At 34.2% G+C, this 18,183-nt stretch overlaps 1 protein-coding gene across 9 annotated transcripts in view; it reads right to left on the reverse strand.

Annotated features, from left to right (window-relative positions):
- The window catches only part of PRPF40A (pre-mRNA processing factor 40 homolog A), a 59,475-nt gene that overhangs the window by 30,792 nt on the left and 10,500 nt on the right, over positions 1-18,183 (reverse strand). For all 9 annotated transcript variants that reach the window (XM_034654583.1, XM_034654578.1, XM_034654580.1 and 6 more), the window contains 3 exons: positions 14,527-14,607; positions 13,372-13,402; positions 11,066-11,082 (listed from right to left, as the gene is read on the reverse strand). In XM_034654583.1, coding sequence (XP_034510474.1) covers positions 11,066-11,082; positions 13,372-13,402; positions 14,527-14,607 — 129 coding nt within the window. The remainder of the gene's footprint in view (positions 1-11,065; positions 11,083-13,371; positions 13,403-14,526; positions 14,608-18,183) is intronic.

Consider the following 18,183-nt stretch of genomic DNA (forward strand, 5'->3'; position numbering starts at 1 on the left):
AGAAAAATCTGTTGACACAAATGGCAATTCTGGGGAATCAACCAAAAGTAAACATTTTTGCAAATGATAAACTGGAAGCATAAATCTGCAAAGTAAGGCATTAAAAAAACTACCATCCTTAATACAGAAAAACCTACTACAAACAATAGGACAATCTAATGGAAAAATAAACATGACCATTAATAGAACTCTATACAGATAATATAATTAGATATTTAACTTCATTAATAAATCAAGGAAGCATACATTAAATGAAAACTTTTTGTTTTTCAGATAAGTGACAGTTAAAGACAGTATACAATGTTAAAAGGGTAGGAAGGAAAGTGCACTGTCATGCCAGGGCTTGGAATGAAATTAGTATTGGTTTGCTGGCAATTTATTGATTCTCATCAAAACTGAAAATGCAAACAAAAGAAAAAGAAAAGAAATACAAATAACCTCTTCATGCTGATATTTCACTCCACAAAACCCCATTTATATAGCTGAAAAGATGTATCAGAATGTTCTCTACAGGATTACTTGTAATGAGGAAAAATTAGAGAAAATTCAATATCCATCCATAAGAAAACCATTCAATTAGGGTCCATTCAATTAGGGTAGATTTATTTTACGGAGATCTGTTTTTTAATATAATAGAAAATATCTAAGATGCACTGTTAAATACAGAGTCAGACATTGTGATATAGTAGCAAAATATATACAGAAAATATTTAAAAGAAAAAACTGGATAAAAGGAAAAAATGTATATATATAATTATTAAGAGAGCTAATATACTTTTCAGATATCAAAAAGCTACTCAACAATTTGGTTGTGAATAAATTCAATACTCAAACTATATAAATATACATACAACAAACATTTATACACATGTATTTCTATAGTAAAGTATAAGTTCAACTGAATGAAACCAAGAGAAAAAACATAACTAAATCTAAACACTAAGTAGGTAGAAAAATCCCCTCCACTACTCTAAATATGGAAAATTAAGAAAAAGCACAAATATAAGATTAGAATTAAGGAAGAACATAATTACTAACAGATTTAAAACCAATTACTAAAATCTAGAGGAAATCATTTCCTCAGGCTATTATAATTTGCCCTAGAAGAAACACATACATGAATATTCCAATTATCGTAGAAGCAACTGAAAGATACCCAACCAGATAATTTCATACCAGAACACCACATAAGCTTTAAAGAACACATAATTACAATGTCCTTGTTTCAGGTCACAGGAATAGATGAAAAGCTCTTCATTAATAATAAAATGCAAAAGAAAAGGTATCAAATAAGAAAAGTAGCTAATGTGGGGCGCCTGGGTGGCACAGCGGTTAAGCGTCTGCCTTTGGCTCAGGGCGTGATCCCAGCGTTGTGGGATTGAGCCCCACATCAGGCTCCTCCGCTATGAGCCTGCTTCTTCCTCTCCCACTCCCCCTGCTTGTGTTCCCTCTCTCTCTGGCTGTCTCTATCTCTGTCAAATAAATAAATAAAATCTTAAAAAAAAAAAAAAAAAGAAAAGTAGCTAATGTTACTTATGAATATATATCTTAAAAATTTAAATATAACATTAGCCAAGAGAATCCTGCAGCGTATATACTCTGACCAAGTAGAACTGATTCTAGCAGTGCCAGGGTGGTTTAATATTGGGAAATTTATAAGAAAGAAATTATTTCTATTAACGAACTGAAAAAATCACAGGAGCACACCAATACACTCGGTATGATCAAATTACATCCTGAAAATTATGATTGTTTGGAAGTATTAAAAAAATAAAAACAAAAATCCTTGAAACAACAAAAACACCTAAATGATAAAGGGCAACTTACTGAAAACTAATAAAAATATTCTAAAGACACTTCCATTAAAATCATGGCCAAAAGGTGAGTCTACAATCACTGTATTTCAACAAACACATAATAGTAATAAAATGAAATAACTGATACATTTGGGAATGACAAATTCTCTTATCTTTACTGGCTAAAGATTCAAATGAAATCTAGTTGAAATTAAAAAGAGTATAACAGACCTGGCTCTAAGATAAATATACAAAAATCTTTGAAATGACAATAACTAGCTTGCAATAAAAAATGTGAAAAAATCCTATTTAAAATATATCAAGTTTTTAGAAGGTAAAATAAATAAACCGTAATGAAAATGAGGGACTTATATATGGATAAAAAGTTAACAGACCAAAAACTTAATCTGAACGTACATGCATTTAGTAATTTAGCCTTGAAATGCACAGCAACAACAGAAAAATACAGGGAAAAAAAGATGACATCTTTTCAAGCTAAATATTTAAAGATGCTCCTCATCTTAGGCAGATCAAACAGATGAAAGATATGCCAAGATGGAAGAATATAAAATAACTTTAAAAGCACAGAAAATATTCCTAAAAACTGTCTTAAAATAGACATAAGTGAAGCTTTAATAAAATGTAAACAGCATTTCACAGACTGTGCTTTTTTGTTCCCTGTGCTTTCTGATAATATGCAAAAAAGTTTACTTCATTAAAAAAAAAAAAAAGTCACCCAAAGGCATGATTCATTAAAGAAGTAACTGACAGACTGGACTTCATAAAAACTTCTGTTCTGCCAAAGACACAGTAAAAAGAATGAAAAAACAAGCCACAAACTGGGAGAAAAAAATCTGCAAAAGACTCATCCGATAAACTGTTACCCAGAATATTACGAAGACCCCTTTAAACTTAACATGAAGAATATGAACAACCCGAAGCACACTGGTGGCTCAGTGGGTTAAGTGTCCAATGTGATTTTGGCACAGGTCATGATCTCAGGGTTTTAAGATCAAGTCCCGCACTGGGCTCTGCGCTGGGTGTGAAGCCTGCTTAAGATTCTCTCTCTTGGGGCGCCTGGGTGGCACAGCGGTTAAGCGTCTGCCTTCGGCTCAGGGCGTGATCCCAGTGTTGTGGGATCGGGCCCCACATCAGGCTCCTCTGCTATGAGCCTGCTTCTTCCTCTCCCTCTCCCCCTGCTTGTGTTCCCTCTCTCGCTGGCTGTCTCTATCTCTGTCGAATAAATAAATAAAATCTTTAAAAAAAAAAAAAAAAAGATTCTCTCTCTTTCCCTCTCCCCACCTCTCTCTCTCTCTCTAAAAAAAAAAGAAAAAAAAAAGAGTATGAACAATCCAATTAAATGGTCAAAAGATCTGAACAAATACCTCATCAAGAAAAACATACAGGTAAGTAAGCCTATGACAAGGTGCTTAACACTATACAATATTATAGAATTGCAAATTAAAACTAACTCCTTTTTGTTACTGGTGGGAATTCAGAACAGGATAGCCACTTTGGAAGGCAGTTCTGCAACTTCTTACAAAGCTAAATACATTTTTGCCATATGATCAAGCAAGCATGCTCCTTGGTTATTTATCTAAATGAGTTCAAAACTTATGTCCACACAAAGATCTGCTCACTAATGTTTGTTAAGAGTTTATTCATTGCCAAAACTTGTAAGCAAAACTCAGATGTCTTTCAGGACGTGAATGGATAAACTGTGGCAAGTCCACAAAATGAAATATTATTCACTGCTATTATTATCATTGTTACTCTTCTATTATTCAGTACCAAAAAGAAAAGAACTATTAAGCCATGAAAAAAATGGAGAGAACTTAAATGCATGCTACTAAGTGAATGAGACCAGTCTATAGAGGCTACACACTGTATGATTCTAACTACATGACATTCAGGAAAAGGTAAAACTATGTAGACAGCAAGAAGATAAGCGGTTGCTAGGTGCAAGGGGTGGAGGTAGGGATAGAGATGAACAGGTGGAGCACAGACGGTAGTGAAATTATTCTGTACACACTATCATGATGATACATGTTATTAATATTTGTTAAAACTCATAGAATACGTACACCAGAATAAATTCTAATGTAAACCGGACTGTGGGTAATAATGTGCCAGTGCAGGATCATTGATTGTAACAAATGTTAACACCCTGGTAGGAGATGCTGACACTAGGAGAGGCTGTAAGGGGAGGGTATATTAAGGAACTCCTTACTTTGTGTTCAGCTGTGCTACTAACCTAAAATTGCTTTAAAAAAAGGTCTATTTTAAAAAAAAAATCCCAAATCTAGAAACCAAGAAAAACATACCACCCAATATCCTTTCAATAACGAAATCAAATGAAGGAAAAAGAAAAACTAAGGGGAACGGAGTTAAATGAAAAACCTCTATGTCAAAATGTAAGCAACAGTTAACTTAGTACAAAAAATCTCTAACCACCATGAACTAAGTACTCAAGAAGGTAGAAAAAAGGCAACAGAGTAACCACAAAGGAAATAAAGATGACAGAAGAAATAAACTGAATGGTTACCCCTCCAAAAACAAGATGGTATAGGATTTCTAACTCTATGCAAAATAATTATTAAACCTCAACAAACAGATAGATGTATGGGAAAACATAAATAAGAAATTTAAAACTGGAAAAGCACAATAACCACTAAAGAAATTGAAATAGTTATCCAAAATCTCTATACTCAAAAAGTATTAGGTCCAGACAGTTTTTAGTTGTGTTCTATCAAGCTGTTAAGAAATAAGTTTTGTGTCATTTATGTAAATTGTTCTAAGGACCAGAAAGAGAAGGGTTATTACCCAGACACAAATAACCTAAATAAGATATTAGCAAACTGAATTCCAAAGGAATTAAATACACGTGTGCAACATATATACACCCTTAACACGCTTAACGAATAACTAAGGTTCACCTTAGTAATGCAAGGATGAGATATCAAAAAATGTATCTGTGTACTTGCACATTAACAGACTAAAGAAGAAATATCATATGACCATCTCAGTGGATAAGAAAAAAGCATTGGAGAATTTTAAAAATCAAGTTTGTGGGGCGCCTGTGTGGCTCAGTCAGTTAAGCATCCGACTCTTGATTTCGGCTCAGGTCATGATCTCAGGGTCCTGAGATGGAGCGCCCTGTCAGGCTCCAGCCTGCTCAAGATTTTCACTCTTCCCTTCCTCTAATCCCCCAACCCCGCCCCGGCTTGCACGCATGTGCCCTCTCTAAAAATAAATAAATAAAGTTCATAATGACCTCTCTCAGCAAAACAGGAAAAGAAGTGTCAATAAGGGCTGTTTATCAAAAAGCTATAATAAACATCACATTAAATGGAGAAATTTAATACATAATCCCTTTAAGGGAGAAAACAAGGTAATGATGCCAGCTTATCATCACTGCTACTGCTCACCATAGTACTACAGGTTTTGGCTGACCACAGTAAATGTTTAAAGATTAGAAATGAAGATTAGGAAAAAAGGAGCCAAAACTCAAATTCAAGCTCTATTACAAAACAGACACAAAAGAACTGACTACCATGTTCACTGATATGACTTAGTATTATAAATATGTCCCCACAATCTATAAATTCAGTGCAATTCCAATTAAAATACCAAAAATATCTTCTTGGACACCTGAAACAGATTAAAAATTTTTAAAAAGATACTGTTAAGGAAAACACGGAGACCACTGAAAATATTCAGATCATTAAAAGGGAAAACAGGTAAGCTACTAAGATAATACAGTGCTATTTATAGAAAAAACACGCATTATATATTAAAAACCTGAAGACTTCACCAAAAACCCTGTTAGAAATAAATTCAGGGGCGCCTGGGTGGCACAGCGGTTAAGCGTCTGCCTTCGGCTCAGGGCGTGATCCTGGTGTTATGGGATCGAGCCCCACATCAGGCTCTTCCGCTATGAGCCTGCTTCTTCCTCTCCTCCTCCCCCTGCTTGTGTTCCCTCTCTCGCTGGCTGTCTCTATCTCTGTCGAATAAATAAATAAAATCTTTAAAAAAAAAAAAAAAGAAAGAAATTCAATAAAATAGGATACAAAAATCTGTTGCATGTATCAATATGAATTAACTATCAGAAAGAAAAATTAAGGGGGCGCCTGGGTGGCACAGCGGTTAAGCGTCTGCCTTCGGCTCAGGGCGTGATCCCGGCGTTGTGGGATCGAGCCCCACGTCAGGCTCCTCTGCTATGAGCCTGCTTCTTCCTCTCCCACTCCCCCTGCTTGTGTTCCCTCTATCGCTGGCTGTCTCTATCTCTGTCAAATAAATAAATAAAATCTTTAAAAAAAAAAAAAAAAAAAAAAAGAAAGAAAAATTAAGGAAAAAAATCCATTTACAATTGCATCGAAAATAATAAAATACCTAGGAAAAAATTTAACCAAGGAGGTGAAAGATCTGTACAAGTGAAAACTAGGACACTGATTAAAAAAAAAAAATTAAGACATAAATAAATGGAATACATTCCATGCTCATGAATTGAAAAAAATTAATATTGTGCAAATGTCCATACTACCCAAAGCAATCTACAGATTCAATGTAATCCCTATCAAAATTTCAAAGGCACATTTCGAAGAAAAAGAACACATAACCCTAAAATTTGGATGGAACCACAAAAAGACTGAATAGCCGAAGCAATCTAAAGAATAAAACTGGAGGCATCGTGCTCCCTGCTTTCAAACTATATTACCAAAGTATAGTAATCAAAATAGTACAGTACTGACATAAACATAGAAATACAGATCAATACAACAGAATCAAGGTCTCAGAAATAAACTCATGCATAAATGGTTGACTAATTTATGACAAAGGAGGTAGGAATATTTAAGAAAGGAGAGCCACATGCAAAAGAATGAAACTAGACTCCTATCTTCCATCATGCACAAAAATTAACCCAAAGTGGATTTAGGCTTGAATGTAAGATCTGAAACTATAACACTAGAAAAAACAATAGGCAGTAAGAGCTCCTTGACCATCAATCTTGACAATGATTTACTGGATCTGATTCCAACAGCAAAGGCAACAAAAGCAAAATAAGCAAGCGGACTATATCAAATTAACACCTTCTGGCACAACAAAGGAAACCAACAAAATGAAAAAGCAACCTATAGAATGGGAAAAAAATATCTGCAAATCATGTATATAAGGGTTAATATCCAAAATATATAATGAGCTCATACAACAGCAAAAAACCCCCAAGCAATCTGATTTAAAAATGGGCAGAGGATGTGAATAGACATTTTTCCAGAGAACATGTACAGATGGTCAACAGACATATGAAAAGATGCTCAACATCACTAACTATCGGGGAAATGCAAATCAAAACCACAATGTGATTTCACCTTATATTTGCTGGAATGCCTATTACCAAAAACAGATAATAAGTGTTAGGGTATGGTTGAAAAGGAAACCTTCATGCACTGTTGGTGAAAATGTAGCTAGTGTAGCCCCTATGGAAAACAATGTGAATGCTGCTCAAAAAACTAAAAATGGAACTATCATACAATCCAGCAATTCTATTTCTGGGTATTTATTCAAAGAAATGAAAACAGTAACTCAAAAAGATAGATGTACCCCCAGGTTCATAGCAGCCTTATTTACAATAGCCAAGATACAGAAATAACCTAGGTATCCTTGGAGAGGCGAAAGGATAAAGATGTGGAATACACACAAACACACAAACACACGCACAGAGGAAAACTATTCAGCTATAAAAAGAATGAAAGCTTGCCATTGGCAAAAACATAGATGGACCTTGAAGGCATTATGCTAAGTGAAATAAGTCAAACAGAGAAAGATAAGTACCGTATGATCTCACATGTAGAATCTAAAAAACAATATAAAATCCAAACTCAGATATAGAGAACATATTGCAGGTGGGGGTGTGAAGCGGGTGAAGAGGGTCAACTGGTACAAATTTCCAGTTATAAAGTAAGTCACGGAGATGTAATGCACAGCATGGTGACTACATTTAATACTGTGCAGCATATTTCAAAGTTTTTATGAGAGTAAATCTTAAAAGTCCCCATCACAAGAAAAAAAGATCTATAACTATGTATGGAGATAGATGTTAACTATATTTATTGTGATCATTTTACAATGTATACAAATACCAAGTAATTTTGTACAATCTAAAATGTTATGTCAATTATACCTCAACAAAAAGAACCCATAAAATATGTAAAGAAAAAAAGAAAAGAAAAAACACAAAAATACCTACACAAGAAATTTCAAAAGCTTTTTCCAATACACACAAGTCTTAGGGCATATATCCAAGGAGGCACCCATTAGGCAGGGTGCTGTAGGGATGAGAGTGAAGATGAAGCATAAAGTGAAAAAATGTGAGGAATCGCCCAAGGATCAATGACAACGACTATAATCTGAAGAGTTTAGGTAACTCAAATTTGTGTACCTGAAATCTTTTTTTCTTCAAAAATGTTATTTATTTACTTGAGAGAGAAGGAAAGAGAAGGCATGCACATGAGCGGGGGGCGGGGGGCAGGCTCCTCACTGAAGCACGGAGCCCAACCCAGGACTCAATCTCAGGACCCCAGGACAATGACCTGAGGTAGACGCTTAACCTAATGAGCCACCCAGATGTCCCTGTGGACCCAAAATCTAAAAAGAATTAAAGCAAATGCTAAGTTTTCAAATACAGAGTTTTCAATACTCCAGGGAAACCGAAGTTATTTCTATATCTTGGCTATTGTAAATAAGGCTGCTATGAACCTAGGGGTACATCTATCTTTTTGAGTTACTGTTTTCATTTTCTTTGAATAAATACCCAGAAGTGGAATTGCTGGATTGTACGGTAGTTCCATTTTTAATTTTTTTGAGCAGCGTTCATACGGTTTTCCATAGGAGTACACTAGTTACATTTCCACCAACAGTGCACTTCCCATTTTTAGATGGTAAGATTTAACAGAAAAGTAGAAAATGTCAATTCTTCCAAAACTGAAATGAATTAAATATAATCTCAGATAAAAAACACAATTGTCTTTTGAGTGTGTGTGGGTATGTATATATTTACAGATTATTTTTGGAGGGGGATACTGGAATTCATATACTAACATCTGAAAATAGCTAAGGAAATAATGAAAAGAGAAACCATGAAGACTTGCCTTACTAAATATTTTTTTTAAATTTATGAGAGAGAGAGAGGGAAACAAGTGACGGAGAGGCACACAGAATCCTCCAGAAGACTCCCCACTGAGCACAGAGCCGGAGACTGAGATAATGACCTGAGCTGAAATCAAGAGCCGGTTGCCTAACCAACTGAACAAAACAGATGCACCACCTTACTAAATATTAAAGCTGTTTTAATCAAAAAAACATGTAATACTGGATGAAAAATAAACAAATAGATATGGACCAACAGAAAAGCAACCCCAGAAGTAGATGCCAGAATATGTGTGAATTTAATACATGATTAAAAAGATATTTCGGGGTGCCTGGGTGGCTCAGTCTGTTAAGCATCTACCTTCAGCTCAGGTCATGATCCCAGGGTCCTTGGATCGAGTCCCACTCAGCAGGGAGTCTGCTTATCTCTCTCCTCTGCCCCTCATTCCCCCACCCGCTCCTGTGCTTGTGCTCTCTCCCTCTCAAATACATAAAATCTTAACAAAAAAAAGGTACTTCAATTGGGGAAAAAAAAGGTTTGATAGACAACTGACAAAACCAAAACACTAATGGTTGTCATCCTCTCAAGGTGGAAAAGGTTAGGGTGAAATTTTACTTTCTTCTTTTTAACTTATGTCTGCTTCTTAATCCCCCAAGCGAGCCTGCATTATTTAAAATAAACAGCAAAATACATGAAGCTATCACCAGTGAAAAATACAAACAGGCACTCATAATGGAAGAATACCACATAGATATTTTATAATCACTCAACTTTCTTTAAAAAAAGATTTTATCTATTTATTTGAGAAAGAAAGAGGGATACTGCATGCAAGCAGGGTTAGGAGCAGATGGGGAGGGAGAGAATCCCAAGCAGACCCTGCGCCAAGCTCAGAGCCTAACTCAGGGTTGGATCTCATGACCTTAGATCATGACCCAAGTGGAACTCAGACACTCAACCAAATGAGCCATGAGGCAACCCCTATAACCATTTAACTTTTAAAGCAGAAGATACAAGAAACTTTAAAACACTGAAATACAGTCTTTCCCCCCATATTTAAAATCAAGTCACAGCTTTTTGCATTTCCCCAACCATAAAACGGGGATAACAGCTACCGCTCAGGACTATTGTGATTAAATGAGATTATACATATAAACTCTTCTTTCTGGGGTACTGGGTGGTTCAGTCGGGTAAGCAGATGACTCTTGATTTTGGCTCCGGTTGTGATCTCAGGGTTCAGACTGAGCCCTGCACTGCGTGCGTGCTGCTCTGTGTGAAGCCTGCTTAAGATTCTTACTCTGACCCTTTGCCCTCCCTCAAAACAAACAAGCAAACAAAAACCCCTCTTCTTTCCATTGATCTTTAAGGAATTAACAAACAAAAAAATCAAAGAAAACCTTGAGGCAGAAGGGCATGGCTATTATCAATAAGCAAAAAATAGGCATCTTTAAGTGAGGCTTTCAGACTTATTATTTTCCCAAACGTAATAAAAATATATAACAGAACACCATATACAGAAACATTAGCAAAGGTAACTGTAACTACTATCTTAAAAAATCAAGTATGGAGAAAAAAAATGCAGCATAGCAGTATCATTCTCTCCTTTCCTAACAACACAAACCAAACTAAACAACCACAACGAAAAAACCCAACAACAAAAAACAAGCAATTCTGAATACTGTATTTGTCTTTCTGACACCATTAGGGAAGGTACAAGTTGAAAATAAGTATTTTAAATTCTGTGTATTAGAAAGTCTACATTCGGTTTACGGTAATAAATAAGGGTACATAAATGTTTGTATATGAGTACCTTATAATGTAAACCTTATGTGAAAATTATCACGTTAGTTACTATATACCTACAAGTTCTGTTTCCCTTCTAATTATACTGGGAGGGGAGAAATTAAAATCTTTGTAAAATCTGATGTATATCTGATTTCTTTTTCCTCATTTAGTCCCATCAAAATTAAATTTTAAGATAAATCATTCAAATAATTTTTCAACCTTTGGCATAGAAAAGAAAGGAACAAGATTCAAGTTAGCAGATAATCTTTAAAGTGAAATAAGGATCAATGTTGTAGGCTATAGAAGTATAATGAAATAATTATGTTCCAGAGGTACTTACTGCACCAGATGTTGTACCTAAAAAAAAAAAGAACAATATTTACAATGTGATAAATCACGGGTCTCCTCCAGTGAACATTTTTAAAATATGTATTCATACTATATCTTCCTCCTTATCTTGTCACACTAAATATTCTAAGACTGTCCCATATGAATTATGTACATGCTCTCTTTTTTACTAGTAAACATATACGGTGCAAAGCATTTTCAGAATTATGTGGCACTTTGAACTTTTAAACTGCAAACTTACTTGGATCCCATTGGAGAAGCATTCACAATCTATGCCTTTTGTTTCCCTTCTTGTTATTATAGGTGTCTATCTTGGCCAATTCCTTTCTCTACTACACTACTGAAATAAAATAATGCCACAGACCTCAGATCCTATGCTTTAGATCCATGGCACCTTCAACTATATGAATTCCAGACTTGTGGTGTACAATACAATATCCATTAGCTACCACACATCCTTGTTTAAAATTTTTAATTAAGATTAAATAAAATTTAAACATTCAGTTCCTCCTTTGCACTAGCCAATTTCAAGTACTCAGTAATCACATGTGGCTAGTAAGTATTGTATTGGACAGTACAGATTACAGAACATTTCCTTCACTGCATAAAAGTCTATTAGATGGCACTGTCCTAAATTATTATCAATACCCCTCTAGATATAAATGCCCTTTAGCCACCAAGTTCAAATGAACAAGCTTTAAACTTTAGAAACTAGTAACCTAAAACTATGTGTGAAAAAGAAAACAAGAACTATATGTAAAAAGGTAATAAAACAATAAAACACACAGAACAATCAAAAGAAGCTACTATGGACATCACTGGTAGAACCAAAGCATTTAAAAAGTAATAAGAAGAAATTTTATGAGTGTTTCTGACTCAGGATACAGGAAACAAAATGTTGGTTACCGAAGACGGGAGGGCAAAACAGGTGAACAGGATTAAGAGATACAAACTTCCAGTTATAAAATAAGTCAAGGCAAGGTAGTGTAAAGCAAAGAAACATAGCCATAGTAATAACTTTGGATGGTGACAGATAACTAGACTTATTGTGGGGATCATTTTGTAATGTACAAAATTATCAAATCACAAAGTCGTACACCTAAAGATAACAGGATACTGTATGTCAATTATACTTCAATTAAAAAGAAGAAGAAATTTTAAGGTAATTTTCCAGAATTCTTTAGGGTAATAGTAATCACCTCTAGATATCTAAATAGGCAAAATACTATACTAGGTATTTCAGAACATCATTTCATCTTAAATGAAGAAATTTGTGAAACATCTTAAAAAGATCCATTATGTCCCATATAAACTTGTAGGAAAATGGTACATTTTAAATGCTTCAAACCATATTTAAAACAAAATATGTTTTAGAGGTGCCTGGGTGGCTCAGTCAGTTAAGTGTCTGACTCTGGACCTCAGGGTCGTGAGATTAAGCCCTGTGTAGGACCCCACCCTGGGTGCGGAGCCTGCTTGAGATTCCTTCTCGGTCCCTCTCCCTGTGCCCCTCTTCCCCACCCTAAAAACCAACCAAACCAAACCAAACTAACATTTTGGCACAATCATGGAAAAAAAGTTCAGCATCTGGAATACCAATTTATCTGGAACATTATTTACTCATGGATAACTGAGGCATTACAGATCTATATGAAAGGTACACTAGTCAAAACAGTTATTAATAACTGGCTGATAAAAAAATTATCACAAGGCTTACAAACTCTAATGGCTACAAGGACCAAGCAGGTAACAGAAAAGACTGTGAAGCAGTCCAGAAGGCTAATGAGAGTACATGCTCCATATCCAAAGTAAGGAGTTACTACCCCCTTCCACAATGTCTGCTGAGTACAAACTGGGACTCAACCAGAACTTTTCATTTAAATATTCTCTGATTACCTACTGTGTTGATAAGCACCACTGTAAACAATGAATATTCAGATAATCCAGTTTTTCAAGGTAAATTCAATCTTTGTGTAAAAAGATAAATCTAGTTGTTACATATGGCCCAAGACTTTAAACGTTAGCAACTTATTATAAAATTAAAAACATTGTATGGGTTAAAGTATAACTGTAGACTAAATCTGGTCCCAGAACTCCTGACCTAAAATTATGGTAATTTTTTATGGACTTAATTATGAATGTTATACCTATTTCCCATTGCTTAAAACAAAAGAAAAAAGAAAAAAAAGGAAAAAATCAGGAGCTAATCATAAAGCCCAAAGTGACACTGCTTTTATTCCTTATTATGATAGCTTCTGTCCAAATGAAGTCTGATATTTAGCACCATAAATGTGTACATACCTGCTGCTACATCCATATTATTTACTCCTGGCTGTAAGAGAAATATGAAATTAGTAATATTCACCTTGTTTAAACTATATTTTACATAAGTTCCTCATAAAGCACAGAGTCCACTGTATGTATAATTCTCAAGCCACAGACTAAAAGATTCTCAGTAAGTTTCAGCAGTTTTAGTTCCTTGAGTTTGCTGTGAGTTGTAAAAACATCATTAACCTGGGGCTACGGAAGCACTTTAATCTAAGTGTTTATTTATATGATCATCAGTTACATGTAAATTCACAACTATTTACCCACAATTCTGATACAGAAAAAGCTCTAAAAACCAAGTTTTCTCAACTTTCACACCAATACTCATTATAGTTGCAAAATCTGCTCCGAATGACATGAGCTATTTATCCCACCCTGAGAATATCCATAAATTTTGCTACAGAAATATTGTGTTTGAAATTATATAAGGCCCTGTCCAAGACCCCAAGAGAAATTTTTATATGACATATAGAATATACAAAGTATTATTTCCTAATATTAAAACATTTAAAAATACATATTTGGCCTAAGGATTTTGGGTAAGACATTGCGAACTTACCACCCCAGTGGAGCATGTTCATTACAACCACTAGGTTACAGGTAATAAATAAGTTATGCTAATATGAATATCATAATAATTTACGTATTGCTATACAATCCAGTAAGGGTGATAAGGCTGTCAAAGGATTTTTTTAAGTAATGTGCCATCACTGAAGTCTCATGAAATGTAAATTTAGAATAAAATCTTCTGATTTCCCAATCTAGGATCTATTACTAAACCATAATACAACAATTTTTAATTAACACTCAGCAAAGCAAAATTCTATTCTTAAGATCAGAATACTAATCAGACCAATAAAATGCTGGCTGACAAATTATACTTCTTAGTATTCTACTCTTAATGTAGAATTAACTTAGCAATTAAGGACGTATGTATAAATACAGGAAAAAATGTGAACGTCTATCATCAAGAACCTAAAAGTCCACTGTAATTCCCATCTTGCATTACAGTACTCAAGACACACTTAAAAAGCTAACATGATTGACTACAAAATACACAGCCAGTATGTTATTTCATATATAAAAGTAGTCAAAACATACAGAAAATAATTATTTTTACTAGATTACCGGTAAGGCAGGCTGCATGGAAGCCTGAGACATATGAGACATCATCATTCCAGGCATTACGGAAGACATCATTCCGGGCATCTAGAATAAAAGTAAAAAAAGGTTACTATTTAAAACCAAAGCATTTAATAGAACTTTATTAATCTATTTGGTTATCAAAGCTAAAATGTACAACTCAAGACTTAAACCCGGTGAACACTATACAATATGAATAGTATGCTTAGTAAGTGCTTGTTGAATGAATGAAGTATTTTATCAATGAGCTAATATTTGTCATAATTTATATGTATAGTTAAAATTACTTTTAACAAACTTTAAAAGTTTACTTATGTTATTTCCAATATGATTTTGACAATATTAATTTCCTTTTAACTCATCACTCATGTTTTTCTCCATTCTTTGGAGCAAGACAATTTTTTTGTATTTCTCACCTTTGACTATTAATATCTGTATTAAAAAAATTAACAGCAATCCGGCTCTTTAAAAAATTCAAGATCAAAGGTGCTTAAAATTCAATGACTATAAAAAATATGTAAAAAACAAACATCAGACACAAATCATCCATGTCCTCTCTTGAAAAGAAAAACTTAAGAAAGCACACACATATGAATATTTGAAGAAAGAAAATATTAGTTTTGGACGTTAATCTAGTCTACCAATGACTGCCATCCAAATCTATGAATGAATCTTCACTAAGTATGAATAAAAATCATGAAGATTAACATAAATTTCCAAAGAATTTGGACCCAATACTCATCCATAGTAGTATAACCCCATATTATGATTTTGATTTTAATATGAGCAAATCTAACAAAAATATGGAGGGGAATAAAAATTGTATACAATAATCAGTAAGTACTGGAACAGGGTAACCAGGTATTCAACAGTTTCAAATGAAATGAAACTTGGAGAAATAGAAACAAGCATATTGGGCAACAGGAACATATAAAGCCTACTAAAAGTAGATGAGAACACTTGCACACTGAATTTTGTTATTTGGGAAAGTTGACTCACAAAGCAAAACCAGGCTAAAGTACCATTAAAATGAAGCAGCACTGTATTAATGGATTAAAAAAACAAACTAAGGTTTTTTATTCCTTAAAATATTCAATAAATTGCTTAAACATCATGAAACAAGAACTTGACAGAAAATATGTGACTGCTATTTGGAATATATGGTGGTAACAACAGTTAAAAAAAAAAAAAAGATACAGAATTTGAAAACAGAAGCACAAGCCTCCACTACCCTGACTAAAAGAATTAGAGAAATAATTTATACATTAAGGGAAAAAACCATAGCAATCAAATGAGAACTAGGCTTGTTCCCTCTTCTCTCTATTCCCAACAGATACACCCTCACAAATCTTACTTTAGGCTAATAGCAAAGTAGGTGTGAATTTTTAAGTTACTAGATAACTGATTATGGGGGGAAGCATGGTGAGCAACAGGGGGAAACAGCCTGGTATTTAAAATGGTCTATATGTAAAATCCAAAGCTGGTAACATATCCAAAAACTAGAATTCTAAACTAAATTGAAAAACTGAACTTTGAAAACTTGAGAAAAAATTATTTTCTCATAAGAATTAAAGACATTAAAAAAAGTGGAATAAAATCTCCATCATGCAAAAGAACATTTCCACATGGTAGCAGTACAAAGGAATGTAATTTCAAATTGAAATACTCTGACTTCGTTTAGACAGTGATCAAATCCCACTTAAAAAACAAGGGACAAAAACCCTTACAATAATAAGAATTGACTAGAGAAGGCCAGTGACACTTAAAGCAAACAATATTTGAAAATCAATAAAGAAAATAGTTTGACAAAATTCTCTCAATTATTCTTCCCACACTTCAAATTTTAAAACATCTCAAAAATTTGCGTTTAGCCTAAAACTCGTAGAACTGGTTATAGAATGAGATTCAGTGTTTTCGTTTTTTGTTTTTGTTTTTCCTTCAAAAAACCCAACTGTTTCTTCACCTTCTAATTGCTACCGGGGTTATAGTTACCTTTTAACTAAATAAAATCACCTAAGCCTTTTATAAGTAGATTTTCTTTACATATTTCAAACAAAGATGATGAACAGTCAATGTTGATTTTGCAGCAACAATAGAAGCAGAGGAGAGTGAATTCAGGCTCGCCAAACCCCAGCTTTGAGGGAGTCCTGCCAGCCCTTCTCTTCATGCAGTCTGAGGACTGACCCTAAAGGGACCACACTTGTCAAGGCTGAGGAGTGCCCAAATACCAGGGCAATGAAGCACAGTGGCAAAAAGTCTTCCCCAGAGGTAAAACCTGAGTCTGGGTCTTTGGCACCTTCAATTCCCCAAATTCTGAGGTTGGCATTCTGAGCCACAACTCTATTTCAAAATAGGGTTTTACATTTATGAAACTTATGTGAATGAGATTTAGTGTTAAATATCTCAATTCTCTCTATCTCTAAATTCTGAGGGGCATCAACTAGTTAGGCTTGTTCAACTGGACAAACATTGGAAAGATTATGTACAACTGAATTATCTAAAAATAAATAGATCAATATAATTTTAAACCAAAACTGTGATACTAGTATGAAACCAAAGAACAAAAACATGCATACGGAAAATGCTACACTCTTATGAGAAGTTATTACAAGAATTAGACAAATTAAGAGCTCTTCCAAAGGCCTGAGCATCACAAGAAACCTGTTTCCAAAAGCCTGAAGAATCTACTTAGTGGAAATGTTATGATTTCCTTTATTCATTAATTCTAGGATACGCATAATACGGGGATACATGTTTCAACCCATCTGAATTCTTTCAGAGGATTTTGTGTTGATTTACGCCAGTCACTTGACAGCACCATCAATACGAAACCATTAAAATTTTCTAAGTTATCCATTATTATTCTGTTTTAATACCAAACTGATCCAGGTTGCAAGCTTATGAGGTTTGTGGTTCAAATCCTCAGAAGTAACTTTCCCCTTCCTTGGCCCAATAATCAAAGTTGAGGCATTCAAAAGTTACTTTGTCTTCACTTTTTTGCATGGAAGGTTTACTTCTTGCTTCACATGAAGGAAATAGTTCCTTGGGCTCCCAGCTTTATCTGCAGAGTATTTTAGACTTTTCATTAGGTTTTTTTTTTTTCTCTAAGGGCACATAATATGACGGAGTGTCTTACCATTCAAGTTCAAAGATATTGGTTCAAAATAGTTAAAGGAAAAAATTCTTAACACAGTTGCTACAGTGATGCCACTATAAATTCCAGAAGCAGATCATTCTTAAAGCTACAAAGTGGTGGCTCATATGAGCTTAGTGAGAAGCTGTGATAAAATCACAGCCATGTAGAGCTTCACAAATTTTCCATTTAAGCTACTTTGGCAAATATATTAAGTGTTACAATTACAAATTTTTAGCTGTTAGGAAACGGGAGAAAACGGGAAGGGTAAAACACATACATATGAGACATAAGCTAAATTGTCTAAAACATTAAATATCTGAATTTTTTATGGACACTCTGGAAGTCTTTAAAACTAAAAAATAATTCAGATATACTGTTTGGTACACTTTATTCATAAATTGCAAACCATTTCTCTATGTATACTATATAAATTTTTCTATGTATATTTCTATTCTTTTAATGATAGAAGTTAAACCAATTCTCAAGATGTCCTCAGAAGGAATACC

This window comes from Ailuropoda melanoleuca, chromosome 2 (genome assembly GCF_002007445.2).
Source record: "Ailuropoda melanoleuca isolate Jingjing chromosome 2, ASM200744v2, whole genome shotgun sequence".
Taxonomy (NCBI): domain Eukaryota; kingdom Metazoa; phylum Chordata; class Mammalia; order Carnivora; family Ursidae; genus Ailuropoda; species Ailuropoda melanoleuca.